The 22,502-nt window shown below is 35.2% G+C and overlaps 1 protein-coding gene across 24 annotated transcripts in view; it reads right to left on the bottom strand.

Moving 5' to 3' along the window:
* TRIP12 (thyroid hormone receptor interactor 12) overlaps positions 1 to 22,502 on the bottom strand; it is a 122,191-nt gene that overhangs the window by 21,820 nt on the left and 77,869 nt on the right. For 10 of the 24 annotated variants that reach the window (XM_081142983.1, XM_081142971.1, XM_081142965.1 and 7 more), the window contains 19 exons: positions 22,083 to 22,175; positions 21,733 to 21,894; positions 19,981 to 20,049; positions 19,725 to 19,890; positions 17,086 to 17,203; positions 16,814 to 16,973; positions 14,841 to 14,994; positions 13,589 to 13,817; positions 13,175 to 13,293; positions 10,748 to 10,955; positions 8,416 to 8,516; positions 7,815 to 7,986; positions 6,557 to 6,698; positions 5,519 to 5,710; positions 3,687 to 3,838; positions 2,211 to 2,383; positions 1,760 to 1,833; positions 1,479 to 1,678; positions 751 to 878 (listed from right to left, as the gene is read on the bottom strand). In XM_081142983.1, coding sequence (XP_080999109.1) covers positions 751 to 878; positions 1,479 to 1,678; positions 1,760 to 1,833; positions 2,211 to 2,383; positions 3,687 to 3,838; positions 5,519 to 5,710; positions 6,557 to 6,698; positions 7,815 to 7,986; positions 8,416 to 8,516; positions 10,748 to 10,955; positions 13,175 to 13,293; positions 13,589 to 13,817; positions 14,841 to 14,994; positions 16,814 to 16,973; positions 17,086 to 17,203; positions 19,725 to 19,890; positions 19,981 to 20,049; positions 21,733 to 21,894; positions 22,083 to 22,175 — 2,812 coding nt within the window. The remainder of the gene's footprint in view (positions 1 to 750; positions 879 to 1,478; positions 1,679 to 1,759; positions 1,834 to 2,210; positions 2,384 to 3,686; positions 3,839 to 5,518; positions 5,711 to 6,556; positions 6,699 to 7,814; positions 7,987 to 8,415; positions 8,517 to 10,747; positions 10,956 to 13,174; positions 13,294 to 13,588; positions 13,818 to 14,840; positions 14,995 to 16,813; positions 16,974 to 17,085; positions 17,204 to 19,724; positions 19,891 to 19,980; positions 20,050 to 21,732; positions 21,895 to 22,082; positions 22,176 to 22,502) is intronic. The other 14 variants (XM_081142973.1, XM_081142985.1, XM_081142974.1 and 11 more) reach the window with 6 other exon arrangements.

The following is a 22,502-nucleotide window of genomic DNA, read 5'->3' as shown; positions in this document are numbered from 1 at the left end:
CAACACTATCACTTTACAAAAGAAAGGGCAATTTTTAGCACCAAAAACACAGAAAAGAACATTTCAAACTAAAGACCCTTTTACAAAGAACAAACTTAGCTTCATGGGAAAAATTCCTACAATGTCCTTATTCCTGTGGACCAGGGAAAATTTCATCAACTGACACCAATGTTTAGAAATCCCCGATAAAGGGAGTTCCCGTAGAATAATAATGTAGACTAATGCTAAGGCATTACTACCATCATAAAAAAGGGGGGAAGGAAACCAGCAAAATTAGACTAGAAGAAAATACTGCAAAGGAAAAGAAGTCATTTGGGAGATGCTATTACACTCAGTTGGTCATTATATTACCTGGCAAAATTTTTTATTCCTTCTACATTACTGGATTATACTACCATAATGAATGACAATAAAAATTAAGGGCCAACCTGCCAATGATCACTTTCTTCTTTAGTGAATGGGTTTTGTTAATGAATTTGTTTTAGCCTTCATGTAAACATGAGTTCTTCATGGAAAAAATACAAGAGTTTTCCCCAATTTTCTTTCCAAATTTAATTTTGCATACTTAAATTTTCATTTTCTAGACATTAAAGTCACGGGTTCAATTAAAAGCAGTCAAACGTTGGTGGCGATTTCATTTTTTTCTAAGTTCTACTCAGATTTTACTACTGCTAGATACAAATAAATCACTCCATGAAGCAAGGAGATACTGGCCTTGGCAGCCCGTCGTCCCCTCACACTGCAACTCACCGTGCCATAACTCATCGTGCTTTTTTGCATTTCTAGGGGAAGTTTTTGTTGGAGCTGTTTGGGCTCTTCCTCTTTTACCACCAACACAATCTTTATTACTTTCTTCATCTTCTCTCACAGGTTTGTACCTAAAGTGACAGGGGTGAAGGTAAACCAAAAGCAGATTTTAAAACTGCAAATTATTCTACAAGGCCAAAGTGTAAGCCACAGATGCCAGAGTTACCAGAGAACTCTCTGAGATCTATCCTCTCTCTCCCTACTTACAGATTCAGAAAACTACCAATGCCACTGCTTCCTAGAAGAGACCACCGCCCTAGGAGTTCTGAAAAGAATAGCTCTCTTTAAATGTAAGTAGCAAATATTCATAAACAAGACAGGAAGTTGCACCCAAATGCTTCTGAAGATTCAGAAAGGCCAAAATTCTCAATACCTAATGGAGTATCATCTTATGAAGACATGTTTGTCTTATTAAAGACCTAAAATAAATCTAGAAAAGTAGATATAGAAACTATAATTATACCCAAGAATACATGTTTTGTATCTAGTTGACTTAATGAGGAATATAAATTCACACACGTAAGATAAAATATTTGAAGTGGCTCTTAATAGTGAAATGTGGGATTTAGGGTCCCTCTCCTTATGCAACTCAGCCATTAACCTCAATTCCAAAACACACAGACAGTGTCAGAGTTGGTGAAACACCAAATAAAACCATTTTTGCGATGTACCATATTGTATGGGTCTTCGTCCAAATGCCAGCTCGTCCTAGAGGGTTGCTCTCATCGTCCGTGGATTCCCGTTCATCCTCAGCCTGTATGCTGAACTGGCGCACCGCCTGATACACGGTCATGTTGTATGGCAGCAAATGTTCTCCAATGTAAAACTGCAGCCTGTGCCTCACGTTTCCTGAATTTAAGAACTGAGCAGCCTGAATGAAGCAAAACAAAACCTATTTAACCTATAGGCCCTGAACATCACACACGGCGACCTGGTGAGAGTAACACCTTACCAGAGATTCATCAATCTCCTCGTCGGAGCCATCGTCGTCACTGTCCTCGTCGTCTTCTCTCACTCTCCCATACCCTAGGAATCCAGGACAGCTGTTAGACCCTGGCAGATTTCACATGATAAAGAGAAGTCTGTCTATATTGTTTAAGCTAACACAGTCTTAGAAAAACACTTTGATCTACAAAGCAGAAAGATCTGAGACAACTGTCAAGTACGAAATGTCATTTTGACTATATTCCAACAGGAAAATTAACTCATCCCCCAAGTAAGAAGTCAGCCTCCACTATGCTGGACACATTTCCACATACTACACACACAATAAATGACGGCAACACAGGTTCCCCATGCTAGCTTTTAACAGAAATAGCAACAAACAGGGAAATTATTTGTATACTCCGTAACAGAATTTCATTCTAAATGTACAAAAACACAATATACATTATGAAGCGTACCTCTAACTACGAGGTATCTCTCGATAGCTTGTACCAAAGCCAGGGGGTCAATCTTGACAGGTCCACCCTTCCACTGCTTCACATTTGCACAGTCTGGATGTCTCTGTAACTGGCATTTTAACTGGTGTGTGTTGAAAAATTTTAAAGCCTGCGATCCTCTGTTAAGAGAAAAGCTCAAGATAATTTGTGAAAAAAAGTTATTCTATTATTTTCAAAGTCAACATACATTAATTCAAATAAAAGCAAGATAATACAAACTCTGCATTTTCTTAAGGCACAAAGTAAGCACTTATCAGCAAATAATTTAGTAAAAGTTATTATAAAATAATTAAGTGATTCCTGCTATAAAATTACATTTAAGACTAACCTTTAAAACTTACTTTGTTGTATTTAAAAGGCACACAAATTCCTATTAGTTTCAGGTGTATAAACTTTGCTATATGCTTTGGAATAAAGCAGTTTAATAGCTACATCCATTTAAACTTGGAAAGGCTATTTAACTGCTCATTTCAGAAAAGGGCCAGCAGGAGTAAGATACAGACAAGCTTAAAATATGGCTCTCTATAAGGATCCATAAAGCATGCAAACAGGGGTATGGGAAAGAATATTCTATTATACTGACACATGCATATGTAAACATACTTATTTACATATATTTGGATAAAAATGAAAAGTTTCATGGTTTTTCAGCAGTTGAAAATGTCCCATTTTATAAAATACTCCAGTGTAGCATAATGACCAAAACCGAATGCCATACTCTACATTAAATTTCACAGATAAAAAGCTGAGTCCACATCGATCACTTTATCTATTCAGTGCTGCCATATTGTTTTAATTCAATCAAAATTTTGTATGTTTTGAAAACACATCAGATTGTATATTTTAAAACTAAACTAATTAAAAGAACTAACTTCTTATTTTCCAGGCTTCTAGTCATTCTAGGAAGCTTATAACTTTATATAAAACACAACAAATAACTACTACAATAAATTCTTTCTATAATACCTCCCGAGTCCTATAAACTACATTATTGAATAAACAAAGTTTTATTAAAACAGCAAAACTTCAAATTAAATACTTATTTGTTAAAACCCATCACAATAAAAAGCTATGAACACTCATATCACATATGAAATCACACTACTGCACTGAATGTAAATGTTTTATTTTCCATATCCACAAAATTCTTGAAGAAAAGCTTTATATATTACAGTATGTCAATTTAAGGAAAACAGACTGCAAATTGCCAAGTCACTAAGTTATATATTTTTAAAAAATCACGTTTAAGAAATAGTGTGATTTTAAAAGCAAATAGTATTTGATTTACTCTTTAGACTACTCAAAGTTTCTTCAGTAATTATAACTAAATGTTCTTCAGGCAGACGAAGACCTTACCAAACCCCTTGCCACTTTACCTCAACAAGATGAATTAAGCACAGTCTAAGGGCAAGGGCACACTCAGGCAATGATCCTTACCTGCCTCCTGTCCCATTCCCACTGGGGAAGTCATGCACTTTGACTGGAAACTGTTCCATCTGGCTGAGGCAGTTGTTCATCTTGTGAACTAATGCCAACAAAGGTGCATTACCCACTGGTTCTACTCTTCCAATGGGCTCTTCTCCAGGAAGCTAAAGTTATAAATAAACCAACAGGTTAAACAAGGCCTCCTAAAAAGGGAACACTCAACAAGAAACTTTAATAGACAGTTTTACAAAAGGAAACCATTCATCTATTCTTTTATCATTTTTGATGAATTCATTGGAACAATGCTTCCAAATAAATTATTTCCATAAATATACTTTTTGTACAGGCCAACAGTCCCTTATTCATAATTCCTAAGTCCAAAATTGAGAACACAGCACATTTGGTGGCAAAACCTGAATGAGACAGACATGGGACTATCTGCAGTCTTTATTTAGCAGAAGTATTCATTTTTTAAGTATTTAATGTATATGGAGCGATATTTAGATGTATATGGAATGATATTTAGAATCTACTGGGAATGTCAGGTAATATGATTTATATATTATATTGTAGAACTCTTGAAACCCATAAAACTCCAAGGAGTTTCAGGTAAGAGATGACACCTGTATGAAATCTTAAGTATGGGGGAAAAGTACACCCAATATTGCTCAACATCTAATGACTCTAATAAGTAACTATGCTTAAGGTAGCCCCACAAATTAAAATAATATAAGCAATGCTCAAATGCCCACAAACACTGGAAAGGCATGATGGAGTTTCCCTAACACACAGGAGAGTTATCATGGGCCTTACTACACAGATGAGCCAGAGAGAAACTTCCTAGAGATGCCTTGTCTTACGCAGTTGTAAGCAAGTAGTGTAAAATCAAGTGTCAAGAGTAGTTATTTATTCTCTTGCTCTCAGCCATTCAGAGTAAAGAAAGGGGAGCTACTCTGAATTCTGGCGTTGTAATCCACATTGTAAATGTCACTAAACACTTTTGAATGAAACTGTTAGGACAATTGGTCTCCAATTTAAGATGGTTTGACTCAACGATTTTTCAACTTTACATTGATGCTAGAGTGATATGCATTCAGTAGAAACCCTACTTTGAATTTTGATTTTTTTCCCAGGGTAGTGATGTGTGGTAAGATACTCTCTTATGATGCCGGGTGGCCACAGTGAGCTGTGGATCCCAGTCAGGCGCACAATCATGAGGGCCAAAAACCAATCCTCCACAGTGTACTATGTTGCCAGTGTTTTAGGGATATTGTGTTCTGAGCACTTTTAAGGTAGGTTAGGCTAAACTATGATGCTTGGCAGGTGAAGCTATGGTGTATTAAATACATTTTTTACTTATTTTCAACTTACACTGGGTTTGTTGGAATGTAACCCCATCCTAAATCAAGAAGCATCTGCTATGTTTTACATACAAAATGCAAATATATATGTCTATTCTATCTTATGGCTATAGCCACACTATGTCTACTGTCTTTCCACATGTATGTATCTATCTCAAACTCCAACACATTTGGAAACAAATACTGAGAATAAAATACATTCAGAGGAGAGACTGTTAATGGGTTGTCCTATGGAAAAAACAAAGATTCAACATACACTGACCACAGAAACTTTGGCATTAGCTTCCTCAAATCGCCATTTTGCTGTTTTACCGTTTACCCTATATATAAAAAAAGACCAAGGAATCCAACTGTGAATAAGCAAGCTAGAAACTTGACCTCAATATCTTGACCAAAACCTACTGGAAATTACTACTGGGATAAAAAGTACATTAGTGATCAATGATTCTTACAAGACACACACAGCATCATTAGACAACTTACTGGAGAAGAAAAAAATACATGAAGAAATCTCTTTAATCTGATCTCTCTGGCCACAGCATCCTTTTCACTTTTAGATGTCAAATACAGCAACAGCTGCTTCACAAATCCACTATGCTGGATTTCAAACGACGAGACATCCGACTCTGAGACTATGCTACGGATTTCTACAAGGCACTCAGCTCCACCATCCACCTGAAAGAGTCAGAAACAGTATTTCTGTATTAATTTCAACAGCCCTTGCTGAATGCACCATTTACATTCCCCAAATGAAAATGACTGCATTCTCCACACTTTAAAAAAAAAAAAAAAAAAGAGGGGCATGTGCACTCTTGTCAGATCCTTGGAAAATAGGATCTTACACACATATTCACAAAAAGTTAAATATTTCATAAGGAAAAACCAGTGTTCATACTAACATAAAAAAGGTCTTCAAAATTCAACTAATGTAGTTTTATTAAAAAAAAAAAAAAAAAAAAAGGATGAGAATACAAATTAAGGAATAAAGAGCTATAATATGATAAAAAATTAAAAATACAGGGCATAGCTTTAAAAATTAATACATTTAATATCTAAATGAAATGGACAATTTCTTGAAAAACATATTACTCAAACTGCTCAAAGTACATCAAGAAAGTAAAAAGATAAAGAATCAGATGAAATATAAAAGGCTTAATAAACCTCTACCCTCTCCAACTATTAGAACCAAGGGGAGAGGGGTTCAGGGGGTCCTATGAACTCTAATAACTATAGCTAAAGATGTGCTGGAGACATTTCTGGTCTTTTCACTTGTCAAGAAATATGAGATATCGAGAAAAAAAAAGTCAAAGATGAGATTTCTAGTATATTTAATGACAAAATAATGAAGCATGAAAGTCAAGGGGCAAGTTAAAAACCTGTCAGTGCTAAAATAAAAGCACATTTTCTGGCTAAAAAGTCTTATCTAACAAGATTTAAATCCGTGAAAAGCGAGTCATCGAGAAGGAGACAGGAAGACAGAGAGGGGCCTGAAGACACCGAGGAAGGGCCTGTAGGATGCACCTGGAGGTTGAGTTGTTCAGTCGCAGCACAGAGTCTCTGAAGGACATTCAGTGCAGGGTTGCTTCCATCCATGTTCTCAGAACTGAAATAACGCTCAACAAATTTGTGTGCCTGTTCCTTAATCCAACCTTTAATTTTTTCTCTGCAAGAAGGAAAAAAGAGATATTAAAGTCTCAGTGTACAAAGAAAGGATTTCAATTATAACTTCCAATCAAAGGCAAATAACTGCTACATATAAAACCTTTTTTGGCCTATGCTTCTAGAATAATAAATTCAGACTCCACATTAACTGAATTAAGTTTCATTTTGAAAATGGGCTAAGATGTACCTAGAGAAATGCACATGTGCTTAAAAACACCTCAGGTCATTGCATGAAGAGTAAACAAAATTTCTAAATTCTGGGGACTCCATAAGGTAGCAGTTTCCTAGGCATTCAGCTGAGAGCGATTTTACATGACTATTTTCTAAGGTACAGACATAGCTGCATTGTCCTTTACTGTGTTACCTGGAGAGCTGATGTAAAGCACTCGAGACCAGAAACAACTAGGTACATGATTAACTACAATGACTGAGATCTTGCTGTCTAAATCACAAATTCTGATGGCTTTAGAAATATATTTGCTCTATTGTTTTTACTAACTGAACTTCAGAAATACTACTACCAATCTACCAAACCAATCAACCAAACCAAAAGAATCTGTTTTCCAGTAATATTTGATAATTTTAAATTTCTTATTTGCAGGGGGAAGTAATCCTTTATTGGTATGCTACACCCAGAGACAAAAAACAAAACAATTCTCAAGGATTTTAAAGAAATAATTTTTAAAAGCCATAAACTGGTAAAAAACAGGTCAGTTGGTCGTTTTTCTAAGTTCCTAAAAAAGCCTCTAAGATCTTTAAGTTCCATTGTAAAGAGGAGAGGAACATAAAAGGGGGGGGGATGGACGCGCTCACACGAAAATGTCAGTTTTCCCACGCCCAGAACAAAACTGAGAAACAGGTTCCATGGGGAACATAATTTGTTTGGTTTTGAACATACATGACTCCTAACAGCGAGCTGTCAAAGGGTCAAAAGTTTTAAAACGTAAGACTGGAAGTCAAAGCCAGGCACAGGGTTTAAAAACTGAGGCTCTACTGCATCCTTGAACTATGCCACTTCTGAGCACACATTAAAGGTCTGTGTCCAAGTTTCATCTCCATACAATAAATGTGCTGTTTTTCTAATCTAAGAACAGAACACAGATCTTTCCTATGTCACCTATTATTGGATATGGTGTCCTTTGAGGCAGCCCTGGCAAGACCACTGACTCCTGCGGTTCGTGCCGGTTCAATGTTGCTGTTGGACTGTGCACTTAGCCTTCCCCACGTTTTTGGATTCAAGCTTGCCAGGAAAGAAGATTTAGGTGACTGAGTAGTGGTGGGGCTTTTAGCTATGAAAAGAAGAAAGAATAATGGTTAAATCACTTTAGAATAATTGATAAAAACCAAATGAATTTTAAGATTCCCATTCTTTTATTTTTTAATTTTTTTTTATTTTAGAGGGAGGAACTGAGAAAAGGAAGAAAAAGGGGGGGAGAGAAACACTGATTTGTGGTTCCACTTATTTATGCATTAGTTGGTTGATTCTTTTGTTGTTGTTGTTGTATGTGCCCTGATCAGGGATCAAACCTGAAATCTTGGTATATCGGGAATTATGCTCTACCCAAGTGACCTACCTGGCCAGGGCAAGATTCCCATTCTTAATAGATTTATTGCCCAAAAGAACAGGAAACTTTAAAACTATCAGTTTTAATAAAGCACATATTTTTAACTGCTACCATCTTCCCTTTACCTCCCCATAGTTTCTTCAAAGGAATTACCTTGATTGTCTACTTTGTCATCATCTCTTGGAGGTGAATACTTTGGCCTTCTTGGCCCTCGTTTTGGCAGTCGTTTTCTCTTTAGAACATCACTTAATCGACTATCACATGGGAAAATATGGGATAAGTTTAGCAATTACCACGACTTATTATCATCACTCATTGAAAAGCAAGCTAAAATGGCAGAAACAGGGAGTTATAAAAGATTGCCATAACAAGGTATCTTTCATTTATGATTATTTAATGCCAACTCTGTGATTGTCATGTTCTAGAAGTGTACAGCACAAAAAATGATTAATTCAGAAAACAGCTAGCTGTTTGACTATATAAACTACTCAAAATACAACCAAATAGAATATCTGATTAATCCTGCATTAAAATGTAGTACACAGAAAAGTACATAGAATAAGCATACAATGCGAAGAGCCAGTATTAAAAAGAACTGTGCAATCATAAACAAGAAAAAGAATATGTTAAATCTGAGTACGATATTTCTTCCCTAACCTAAATGACAAATACATAGCATTGAGTGTTAATGTTATCAAAATACTTTACAATATTACCCAAAGAATTTCACAGTGTGCAATGGCGATAACATTCTAAATGAATCCATTACAAATACTTTTGTAATTTAAAAAACATCAAGTTACCTATAAACAAATCTAGTGAGTGGTAGTGTGAATAGCCTGTTTTGAATTAGAATATATTAAATAGAACATGTAGCATGTGTTATTTTCACTATTCTTAACAACACTAGAAATAGTATGAAATATCAATAGATTCTTAGATTAACAAAGCTACATACGACAGAAAAGACGGAAAATATTATGGTTCAGTTGGTCTGTGACCCAAATAAAATTGGAAAAATTCTTCCAACATCTGCCATGTCCATTGAAAACATCACAGGACAAGTGAACTTTCAAATTGTTCAACTTAATATGATTGAACAATTTACCCCTTTACAAAGTTCTATGAACTTCACATTTGAAACCATATTAGAAGGGAATGGGACCACTTTAAAACTTAAAAAGTATTTTAAGAGAAGTATTCTTTCCTCTTTCTTTAGAATTATCAACTGTTAGAACCAATAATAATCAAGCCTAATTCCTTAACTTAAATGGCTCAGAAATACTGCATTTGTCTGAAATGCATACTATTTCACCAAGTACCTATGACATCTCAGGCACTATGCCTGTGCTATATATGATAAAACCCTGCATAGCAAGGTTTACTGCAGCAGCTAGGGGGAGGGAGTGGGGTTGGGGAGGAAGGAGAGGCAGGCAAGGCTGCAAGGGAGAATGGAAGACAATTACAACTTGAGAACAAGAAAGGTAGAGGGTCCCCACTGTTCTCCAGGCCCAATCTCCTTAAACTGGGCCCATAACATGGGTACCACCTAAACTCAGCAGCTTCCTAAAGTAACAGCAACTGTGCCAGAGGTCCCAGTCTGTGCCCAAAGTCCCAGAATTGCCAAAATCATTATTTAAGCTAAAGTAGACAACTGCCACCAGGTGGCACCAAAAGCAGCTGGAATCCTGAACAAGCTAGTTTCAAAGGACAAGGTTACCTCGCATTTTACAAGATTAAATTTTCAGGCTCCACTTATTATATATTCTAGCAAGATCTACTTTTCAGCTTAAAAGGAGTAAAAAGGAGTACTACACCCTGAATACATTATGAATTTCAGAACTGAGTTCGGTTCATACTGCACCATTCATACAGCAATAGTAAGTTTCTAACATCAAAGAAACACAAACACTTGAGTGTGACTTGTTTCAACACAACAACATAAATACTAACACAAAGATGTGGTAATGTTCTCAGCAGCACAGTATAAAAAAGGGATTAAAAACAGATAAAGAGGTGGAAGTAGAGAATTTTCTTTAATTAAGAACTCACATTATCTTTTATTAAGAGCAAAAATTCCCGTTTGCCAATTAAGGAGAAATGGGAACTTAGGGTCTTTCCTTTATATTCTAAAAATTCTCATTTTTTATTCTTTCAGCCCATCTGTATCTGGATATCTCAAAGCTGGTATGTATGTTGTATGTAACGCAGTAAATAATTCAAGATTACTGAATCAGAAATGAGGGTTCAGTCCTACATCTGTAAAATAAGTGTGACATTGTGCATGTCATTTAACTTCTCTGAGCCTTAATTCCCTTGTATATCAATGGAAATGGACCACATACTTCTTGTGGTTCCCACGCATGGCTCAATACAACAGGGTTTTGCAACAAATGTTCTTTTCTTACCATACCCATTAAACATCTAATAAAATACAGGTGAGTTAAAGGCAATGGGCACAGAAGTCACAGTGACTCCAACTTACCCTTGAGGGCTCAGATCTAAAGAATCATCTCTGCTGTGTTGCAAGCTGGGGGATCCCAAGTCAGCTGCAGCATTAGTGGCAGCCGTGGCTGTTCCACTGTTGACTGACGTGGTGGACCCCAAGGATCCTGACCCATTTGTGCAGGCCTTTGGTGGACTAGTCAACAAAGACTCCGATTCCGCTAAGTGTTTTACTTGATGCATCACACCTACACAGTAATAAGGATTCAAAAAAAAGTCAGTTTTAATCAGGACTGCCTCCCTGCCATTACTAAACCCCTTCACGCTAACACTGATTTATAGGGAATGAATAAAAAATACCTGGCAAATAGGGGGAGGGGAGGAGAGATTTAGGTGCCAGAATTTTCAATTTGACTCCATTTAGAAAAGTAGTAGGCAAATTCAAAATTAAAGAAAGATACTTATATTGAATGTCTTATAATATTCAAATCTGACCATAGGAAATTTAATAGGGTCACAAGTAAAGTCCTCCTAGAAACTTAAAATGCCCATTATAAAAACAATAATCAGTTACAGAAACAAAGTGCACCTATGGGGCTTGATCAGAAAGGGAGTAAATCATTAATTAAATTCAAATGCTACAATGAGACAACATCTCAATAACACTGCTGCCAAAAAGAGAACACCAGCTATGGAAAAGTGGTGATTTTCACACCCTTGGAAGTGTATAGGAAAGCTAAACAGTAACTTATTTGGCAGGGTTATATCCAGGCTAGGATCATGGAATGTAGTACATGGGAGATGGTCCAAGAACTACCAAATTGTATGCAATGGTGTGTGTCTGAATGTATGTGAGTGCATGTTCATACAGTCACACTTTTCTGGGGGAAGAATCCAGAGCTTTCCATCACATTCTTAAAAAAAAAAAAAAAAAGTCCAAATGAATTCAAACCTCAGGCATTCATTCCACAAATATTTACAGCAATCATATGCCAGGCTGTGTGCTGGGTACTAAAAATATAGTCATGGCCATGGATATAAAAAAAATGAACTCAGGGCACTTACTGACTTAGTGGGAAAGACACAATTTGCAAGATATTACAAATAAAGAGTGAACTGCTTATGAGAAGAAAAATACAGAACTGCTGGAGCATAGACTAGGAGGATCTAAAAGAAGTAAAGCAAGATCTTCAGAAATAAGTGACATATAGGTGAAACCTCAAACAACAGTGGACCTAACCAGATGCAAAGCACTAGAAACAATCAAGATTCCCCAATAAACTTCATGATGGCATAACTGATCCTGTCAAAGTAAAACAAAGTCACTGGGAAAAAAAGACTGATTCTGATATACTTCCAAATCAGAAAAGTGGAACAAGTAAAAGCAAACAACAACGAAAACACATAATAGCAAAAACACAACACAGAATGCAAAACACAGGACAACCGAAGGCTAAAAAGAGAAACATATGCCAAATGTTTATGTGAGCCTAGAACACATCCTATTTGTACATACATCTAATTTGTTAACCATAGTTACTATCTCTGGGAAGTACAGTGAGTCTACCTTCTATTTCATGTAAATATGTGGTGTTTGACTTCTTTGAAAACCCATCATTATTTGAACAGAACTAATAAAGGGTGAAAACCTCTTCTGATTCAACACTATTCCACTAGCATGTCTACTGCATTCTGAAGATGTGAAGAAATATGAATCCAGCACAAGAAAAGGCACTCAAAAAATGGAAAAAAGAGCATGTGCAGAAAGAACCGGGATTGGTGGTACGATGAAAGCCAAAGCTAAAGATTACTTGAGGGAAAAACACCAGTATTTTTTTGTACCCTCACAAGACCAAAGTATTTTAAAAGACCTAAACAGTCATCAAGAGAGTTCTGCTGATGACAAAGAACTTCTTTGAATATCCTACAGTTTTTAAAAGAATAAAACATCTGAATGAGCGATACAGCTTCTTCATCTTTGAGGTCTTCAAAAGGAGAATGGAAAAATATCGTGTCTCCTGGGCTGATTTCGACATTCAAGTTCCTCAAATTAGAGGACGACTAATTGCAGTCTAAAGATTCCAAGCCTTAAAATTTTCTATCATCTACACAATGAAGTATAAAAGAATCCCTTTACAACTGTTCTGATCACTAATAGGATTCCCTGGGAAAGAAAGTGACCTCAAGGAATCTTTCTGGGCAGCTGTATGTTATCAATATAAAAAGAAAAGTCAATGATTGCTTCTCGCCCACAAACATTTAATCACTGAAACTTACTAAGTACTCATCAACTGACAGTGAATCACACACAACCTGTATTAATGGGTTTATAAAAGACACACTATGTACTACTGGAGCTATAACCCTGAAAATATCTTATATAAAAAGTAACAGTTTAATTGTCACTAAAACTATACTTCTACTGAAATACTGTTTAGACTAAAAGATTTATCATAAATTACATTACCTTCTCTTCTGAAGTAAACACTAAAAATATCAGGTAACTTCTGCATTAAGATTTCTGCCATCTGAAGGGCTCCAACTACTATCTTCAGGTCTTGACTTGATAGCATGGAAGCAATGTGACTAAAAAAAGAACACATTTGTATGTAAAACATTTGTCTGAATTTGATAAATCTGAGACCAAAATATTTTAATTATGAAACCAGTCTATTAAAACAAAAACTTTTCTTAAAAGCTTAAGTTTTGTTTTCATTATTCATCAAAATGTGTGTAAATATAAAGCAACAAAGGGCTCAGATACTCCAAATACATTGTTTTAAGCATTTTTTCCTATATTACATATTTCTCTAAAAGATTTCTGAAATTACTTGCAGAGACTTGAATTTCTAAAATATTTTCACTATTTTCATGAACACACCTTGAAACAGCATGGTTTTTCAGGACATCCTTCAGAAGTTCGGCATCAGCAAAATAAATTATCCTAAGAATTGCTCTAAGGCACTTATGTCTGACCGCAGGTCCTGCTGAGGAACTATACACTTCGTAAAGAACACCAAATAATGTCTTAATAAAAGACTTAGCCAGTTCCGGATCCTCTTTCATAAGCTGTGCTCGAGCATCATCCTTCTTTAACTCTGAATATCCACCTGTTATAAAAAATGTACAATCCTGAAGTTACAGATTTCAGAAATAAACAATATAGAGCATTCAAGCTGATGTAACTATTTGAAATGCTGAAACATTTTAAATTATAAAACAAATCTAATGTGAATCAACTGGGGTCTATCAAGATACTAAAGGGAGCATGAAGACAAAATTTAGCCAGCTAGAAAACCACCCACTCTTCTGGCCAGCTGAAGAGAACAAGGCATCCCCACACTGTGCCTGTTATTTTACTAACATATGTTCAACAAAATATGTTGGGGATACTTCAGCATTAACCAGCTAAACCACCAGGAAGAAATAAAGTGAGGATTTAGTTAGAAGCTATAGAAAAACAAGGTAATTTGTCACTTTACTCAGGCGTAGATAAAAGGTAATTGATGGAAAGTAAGCTCAAGACCAGGGGTTGGCAAAGAATAGTCCAAAGACCCAATCTGGCCCATCACCTATTTTTGTAAATAAAATTTTAGTGGAACACAAACATGTACATTTGCTTACATACTGCAAATGCTGTTTTAGAGCTACACTAGCAGTGGTGACTACAGGGACTCTCTGATCTGCAAAGTTCAAAATATTTACTATCTGGCCCTTTTCAGAAAAAGTTTGCTGATCCCCGCACTCTAAGCTAGATCTTCAAAAGCAATGGACTACATCCCTGAGAGGAATAAATCTCAGAAACCTGGGGGGACAAAGTCACAGTCATCTATTTTTCAATAGTTAAGAAGAGAATTTTGGTGGAAATGTATAGAATAAAAGCTTGGCAAGAACTAATCTGATGAGTGTGGGTGGATCTAAAGGTAGAATAGGGATAATACAATCAAGATAAAATCTAAACAAAACAAAAAATTAAGTTGGCCAATTCCGATCAGAGCTCAAGACAATGCAACTCACTTAAGTAAAAGATCATGCAGAAGATACCAGTTAAGAAATATTGGTTTATTTGTCAAGTAAAGTACATGATAAAAACAACAACAAATTAATCGCTTAAGTTTAATAAACGCACTTACTAGTGTTAGTATTGGCTAAGGGGTTAGGTTTTCTCTGAATGGCACGTGCTGTTCCCGTGTCCTCATTGATTTGCTGCATAGAATTAAAATCAATAGTATAAACTCGTCCCAGAGTGGACAAGCTTATCTCATCCTCACCGACCTGATGGGCTGCCTGAGAGCAAAGAGAGAGAAACCTTGAATATAACCATGGAGAAATTTATTAACTTAACACACAGCAGGGGACCCTCCATTAATGCTAACTTACATATTTATTTCATCAGGTTTTAGATGGTGAAGTAACAGAATATGGAAAATTTAATAGTGTGGATACGAAACTCATTCATTAAACAAATTATCTCAATTAAACACAAATATACACCACAGGCCTATCAGGTCCCCCGAGACATAAAAACAGGTAAAAATCTTGATGAAAGATCCAGTCATGTAGAATCACTGACATGAAGACACCATTTGTATGAAGAAGGCTCCTAAGACATTGCTGATAGAAAAAAATGTGTTATCCATAAATCTTAGTATCTAATTATTAGGTTATAAAGTTATTTACATCATAAATTCTTAGCAGTCCACTAAAATCCTCCTTTAAACAAAATGATTCTATAAAACTGTCCTCAGGTAAACAAAAAACTTTCCATTTAAATGATGCTCTAACACTGTAAGGGACACAGACACAATTGGAACTAAGAGAGTAATCTTAATCCCTAGTGGTTGCAGGCATTACACAGTATATTTGTAGAATGAGACAGTTTGATTTACACTGCCTGCTTGACTTCAGACAGCCTTAGGAAGTGACAAAGTATTCATTCTGGTAACAGTACAAACTATGGAATTCCTAAGGTTGAATGAAAGACAGGACTCTTAGGAAATACAAGATAGAAAGTTAATACTGAAAATGCAATTATTGGGAAAATGCTAAAAAGAAGAATGCTCAGTTAGAGAACATGACCTGCTTATACACTACGGCTAACAATAAAGACCAGTCATACTTAACTTCCTCATTAAAGCTGGCTCTGAATTTAGATATTTTCATAAGAACTTCTGATTTTATGGTTTCACAGTTTTTCAAAAATTCTTTTTTAGGAACTAACTGGTGGAAGACATCTTTAAAGAATGTTTGTTTAAGGGTGATGTTCTAAAAATTCAAATATCACAGTTTGAAATTAGAAAATATATTGATACTTAAAGGTATCATGTATTAACAATATGAGATGCATGGCATCTCAAAAAATGCAGTTACCAACACTTCCTGAACAAGGGCAAATTTTTCCTGACCTGAGAAATTTTTGAAATATTTCAGTGCAAACTTAATATGGAAGTATGAAAATAAGAATAAAATCACACATAAAACCTCACTAAAGAATCACTGTAAATATTTTTGGTTAATTTCTTTCCTATGTATTATTCCTTTTTTCTCTTAATTTGCTGAGTTCCCAAAAGAGTTACATAATTTTGAATACTGTTTTCATTTATCATATCCATTTTACATCATAAAAATTTATTTCATTAATGTCTAGATTATATACAAACCTATGCATGCACCAGAGTTTAATTATTTCCCTAGAACTAAATATTTCAGTTTGTTTCCACATTTTTGCTCTTAAAAATACTGAGAAACAGCTATTTTTATGTAAATCTCTGCTTTTAAAAGATTTCTTCTGGATAGTAAAGGGACTTTTAAAATATATAGCCTAACTCCTCCAATGTTTCCTTTCAGAAATGAGGAAACTATGGAACAAAGACTTAAATTACTTGCTCCAAGTCAATCAGGTAGTTAGCAGCAGAAGCAGGACTAGAACATCATGTTTTCTGACCTGAACAGAAATGAGGACCTTGTTCTCAGGAGACAAAATGAGAAAATCTTGAGTTAATTCAAAATTGAGCACGTTCAAGTACACATATCCACCATCCCCAACTCCATCCCTACACCCGCTCTCCATCAAAATAGACACATTTAAACGGTACGATGAAACTACTACCTCAATGATCCGGCTGTCAATCCTGTTATATGGATGCCAAAGGCCCCGGTCATCGCGCCACTGCCATATCGCACCATCTGTGTTCTGAGCATTTCCCTTCTTCAGCATGGTATCAACTGCAAAAATGCCTTCTTTTGGTAAACATGGCATAAGTTCACTGGGGGGAAAAAGTGCAATTATTTTAATAAATAGTTTCCCAAAATATTAGTGTCAGGTCTCTAAAGTAAAACACCCTCTTATAAAGCAGTTATCATTAGCTCGATCTTTACCAAATCAGAGATGTCAACTCATACAGTTCTTGAGGACTGCGTGGAACAAGATCGATCTGCTCCTGACAGCTTCCATTGGAGGCACCACATAGGAGGAAGTGAAGCGTTTCTGCAATATCTGTAAAACCAACAACAAAAGACAAAAGCCTGTGAAACTAGTTATATCACCTACCTTATTTTTTTTATTTTTTATCGAATTTATTGGGGTTACATTGGTTAAAAAAAAAAGGTTTCAAGTGTACAATTCTTTAACATATCATTTCTGTAATGTATTCTGTGTTCACCATCCAAAGTCAAGTATCTTTCCCTCACCATTTATCCCCCACCCACACTCCCTCTGGTAATCACCATACTGCTGGTCTTTGTCTAATTCTCTGATTTTTTTCCTTAATCCCTTCACCTATTTCACCCAGCTCCCTAGCCCTGCTCCCCACTGACAGCTGCCACTCTGTTCTCTGTATCTATGTGTCTGTTCCTATTTTATTAAATTCTATTACCTACTTTAAAAGACAATCATTCCCTAGGAGAAAAAACAATCAGAATTATTTTCTTCTTCAGCAATATACTACTGAAATTAAAGTAAAAAATCCAAATGAGTTATAATAAACACCTAAGAAAAAATTCCTAAAAATTTCAACAATTTCTTTCTGAGGACCCCAGTGTGAGTTCTAATCTTTTAGCTGAACATCTAATCACAGATCCACCTGGAGACTTCAGGAATTGTTTTTTGTTCCTTTCCTTGAGGAACACAGTGCTTTGTACAAAAGTGCACTCAACGTGCATTTTAACCCTCAATTCAAGTATATTCGTATATTTGTCTTCAATTCAAATATACTGAAAATGTGTGGCCAATAGGATAAAACAAAGTCATTAAAAGCATCTGAATCTTACCGTATTTTGTGATCAGGAAAGACATTTTCTTACATAACATTGAACATGGCATTTAAAGCCAAAATCATAATAATATCATCTATCACAAGCTTCCCATTCCCAGAAGACATCAGTTTATGGAAGAATTTGCATGAGTCAGTCTGATGTACTGACAGTGTGAGTGGAGAGTTCTGAGCCTCTATAGGGTTTAGTCACTCTAACAGCTACAGCCTTAAGACAAGGATGGCTCTCTGTTGGTTGTGGTGTCTGCATTTGTATATATACTATTCACGTGACAAAATATAAACATTTCATTGAAATGTTTTGCCAGTAATCAATAAGGTCTGTTGTCACAGAAAGTATTCACCATTGATTTGAAATTTCACAAACAGTAAATAAAATGTTTAAAAATTCCTTGAAAAAGTAGTTTTGCCAATTTCCCAAAGAAATGTGAACATGGCAATGGTACACAAGGATTCATTAATTTTTTTTAAGAGATCAGAGGGTAACAACAAAATGAAATGAGAAAAGGTTCATGTTTTCATTGTATTATGGTCATAGAAAGAAAACATAGCAACCTCTGTATTATGAAGGTGTGGGAAACTTTCTGGAGTATGCAAAAAAGGTAAACATTTTCATTATATTAAAAGAAAAAAAAATCCAAAATGTTTAAACAAAAAGTTAAACAGCAATTTCCCAAACCAGTATTTAGGGAAATGCTGTGCCACATAGTAACAAGAGATAATCTGTACTCAAACTTCAGAAAACGGTGGGCTCCTAGGGATTTTTAATAAGCAAAGTGCATTGCAACTACATCAAAAAAGATGCTATTTAAACCTTTCCCAAACTTATCTAGGCAGAGAGGACTCTGTTCATGGCACAAGAAAAGCAGTGTTCCTGAAATACCAAGTTTGGAAATGTCTCAATGATTTAAGAGGAATTTTATCAATAAATCACTTCAGCAATACTATTTTTCTTAAAAATTATGTGCCAATGCACTAAATCACGAGCAATGCAATTAAAAATAAAACTGAGCCCCCCTTCCCGCAAAGTTGTTTAAATTATACCATTTAGTAAGTTATACTACTCAATATTCTATCTGAGGCAGTGGGATCAAAGGCTATTTTGTTAGTGAATATCATCCCTGGCTCCCATGGTAACATCTTGAGAGATTATATAGAGTTATGAATATGAAGTTACCCAAAATTATAGGTGTTTTATACAAAAGTGATTAATACTCTACTAGTAACAATCATATATTTTTTAAAATTGTGTTGTCATCACACATTAACTTGTAAAATCTAAGGTTTAAGAAAGTAACAGCAAATTGCAATAGGGGTACAATAAAACTTTATTTTCTGCACAGTGGGTAGGGTTGGGCAGGGCTCAGAAATACTAAAGTAGCAAAGCACTCATCTGTGTAAGCTGCAACTTTTTGAGGGAGGAAAGCATTCTGGAATCAGATGAACCTCTAGAAAAATCTAAATAACATTACATAATTGATATTGTACAGAAAGCAATCTTCTTAGGTCTTGAGCCCTAGAACTGCCAAGGGAAAAATTTTAATATTTTGTATACTTTAAAAATTGTATGTAGGAAGCATTACTATATTGTCCTGACACAAATTTATTACACATTAATATTTTCCCTTTATTATCCAGTCCTATGATATTAGCAATCTTTTACTTGCTTGACCTATGTTGACTTTACTTATTAGATTTTTTAAAAAGCCACTTCTGCTTAAAGTAGAATAATAAAATAGCACTTACTTTGCTTCATAAGTTGAACGGCTAAAGTTGGACAATTGGAACACATCAGAGAAAACATGCGAACCACCATTATGAACATCCCAGAACTTAAAATTGGTGGAGTCACTACCAATAGCTGTTGAACATTTGTAAGCAGATCTTTGGAGGCAACCTGCTGGAGTAAATTCTTCAAATACAAGAAGAAAAAAAAATTGTTACATTGTGATTCAGCAATTTTAACAACTTCATGAAATACCGCCAAGAACTAAATGCTCACCTCCTCGTGTTGGAAGTTGTCCACTAGACGTGCAAAACAAAGGCAAGTGCTTTCTACTGACTTTTTGTCCTATTTTTAAATAAAGGAAAATAAAGTTTATTAATATAAAACATCTTCACTGTCCTGCATCACTACCTTTTCTCCTTCCTAACCCAAAACTCTTTAAGGCTGGCTAAATTAGATGTGAATTTTGTAAATGCAAAGAGCCTAAGCAAAGTACAGTCAATAATATGATTTCAAAGCAAAGAGAATCATACTGATAGAATCTGTCTCCTTCATTAAAACTCCAATAGGTAAAAGCAAATATACAGAAAAGGAAGAACAACTTTTGTACTTCTGTAATTTTATTTTACTTATTTAACTCATTTGTGTTTTTATTTGTGGGAGTTTGAGAAAGAGGACATGTCAGCTCATTTGCGCATCACATATGGATAAACCTTATTACATGACTCTCCAGTGCACTTCTGCAATTTTAATATCTAAAAAGTGTAATAAAGAAAAACATCCTACCAACCTAAAAAGCATTCCCAGTAGAAATATTTAAAACATGTATACAATAGAAAGTTGAAAACAGTTAAATATATGTTCGTCTGGAAATACTATTAGAGCGGCCTCACTGAGCAAACATTTTAAATAAGCCCCATAAAAACAAAAGGAACAATGTAATGGCGTAACAAGTTCTTTGATAGACTTTGTTTTTTCTTAATAAATCGGCTTCCAATGTGAAAACAAGACTTGTTCATATAAAAATGAGAATAATTCTGGTATTACAAAAGCCCTATAAGTACTTCATTGTCACTACTATCAAAGTCTAGAAAAGGTGCTAAGATCGTGGTCAACCTTTTAACTTCTCTGTCATGCCTACTTCAAAAAGAAGATACTGAAATCACAGCTAACCAGAGAACATATTTCTAGCTCCCATAAAGGTTATCTCAGCCTAATAAGTTTTTAAAAATAAATAAATGAATGGCACTACTTGTGTCCTGATCGCCTCAGAAGAAAAACTTCCAGAGTGATTCAATAATCATTATTTTATCTAATCTTATATAAATCCCGTATTTAACATATTTTATGTCCCAAGATTTTAAGCGTAATTTGTGAAGGTGATTTAAAAGCCAGATTTCTTTTAAAAAAAAATCTCTTTAGCAATTACACTTTAAAACATTAATTTATACTAAAAGAAATTCAATTTCTCTACAACCTTCGGCTAAAGCTTAACTCATGATCTATTCTCAACCCCAGCCTCTGTAAGTCTTCCTTCTCAAACAGCATCACCAGGTCCATTGATTCCATCTCCTAAATAATTGCTCCTGCTCTTCTCCCCAGACAGCCACAGTCTACATTTTCCATTTCATTTCCATTTGGGACAGGTCTCATCTCTCTCATAATCTTCTTCTCCTAGTCTTGTCTGCCTAACCCAAAGCCCTTCAGGAAAAGATGATCTTTCTAAAAGGAAATTCTGATCACATCACATAGTAAACACTCAATTTTTACTAAAATAACAAATTCATCCCTTAAAGTCAAAATAGCTGAAGATATCAAACATATCAAATACTGTTCATTTGCATATTATCTACCAATATTTACAAAATACCTAATATGGTACATGAGATTGGGTAACACGGGAAAAATCGTGGCTCGGAACATATCCTATTTATATATCAAGTTGGAAGATTTAAAACCCTAGTTAAAATTGACATTTTAAAAATGCAATGAAAATGTTTATGATACATAAAATAGTTGATATTTCACCTGGTGAGTGAGCCTTTGGGTAAGCAGTGGGAGGGAATCTGCCACAAAATGAAATTCATCTGGCGTGATGCTCTGGCAGCAGTTGGCTGCAATTGCTAGTGCGTTTCTTTGGGCATTTATACTGAAGAACTCTAGATACAGCAAGCAGTCTGCCAAACCACCCTACAATATAGAAAACTGTTAAAGAAGTGAAGAAATACCCTTCATCAAGCAATTTAAAAAGCTTACTAAAAAGTCTCAAACATCATTTTGGAAAAACACGTGCACCTTACAGAGATTAGGAGCTGATGCAAATGTGGATGTAAAATCCAACATTAAGTGAAATATAGTGCTTCGGTAATAACCCTTACCGCTTGTAGAATGGCTTTACTGTGTCTACGTGATAACATCTCCAAGGCGGTCAAGGCCTGCTCTGCCACATCAATACACTGAATTACTTGCAGCTGGGAATGTAAAAATAAGTAACCTAAGGTTATATTCAAGTTTCTTTTTTAGCCACTTATCTTCTACATGACTAACCACAGTATTTTCTCTAATTTCCATCAATCTATATTCTTCTAACATGAAACCCACCACAGGAAACCAACTTAAGCTACAACATACAGCCAATACAGCTTCCAACTACTTTGTTCTGTCTTAAGACACTGGAAAATGTTTTTATATTGAGAATAAACTATATCCAATTATATAACTTTAATTCTTCATATTTAAAATAAATGGGTTTTATACAACCTATTTTTAAAATCAGGTTTTAAAGTGTATACATATTC

The sequence above is a fragment of the Miniopterus schreibersii genome (genome assembly GCF_964146895.1).
Source record: "Miniopterus schreibersii genome assembly, chromosome: 7".
NCBI lineage: Eukaryota > Metazoa > Chordata > Mammalia > Chiroptera > Miniopteridae > Miniopterus > Miniopterus schreibersii.
Note: the sequence above shows the minus strand (reverse complement) of the source record. Positions and strands in the feature narration are given on the sequence as shown.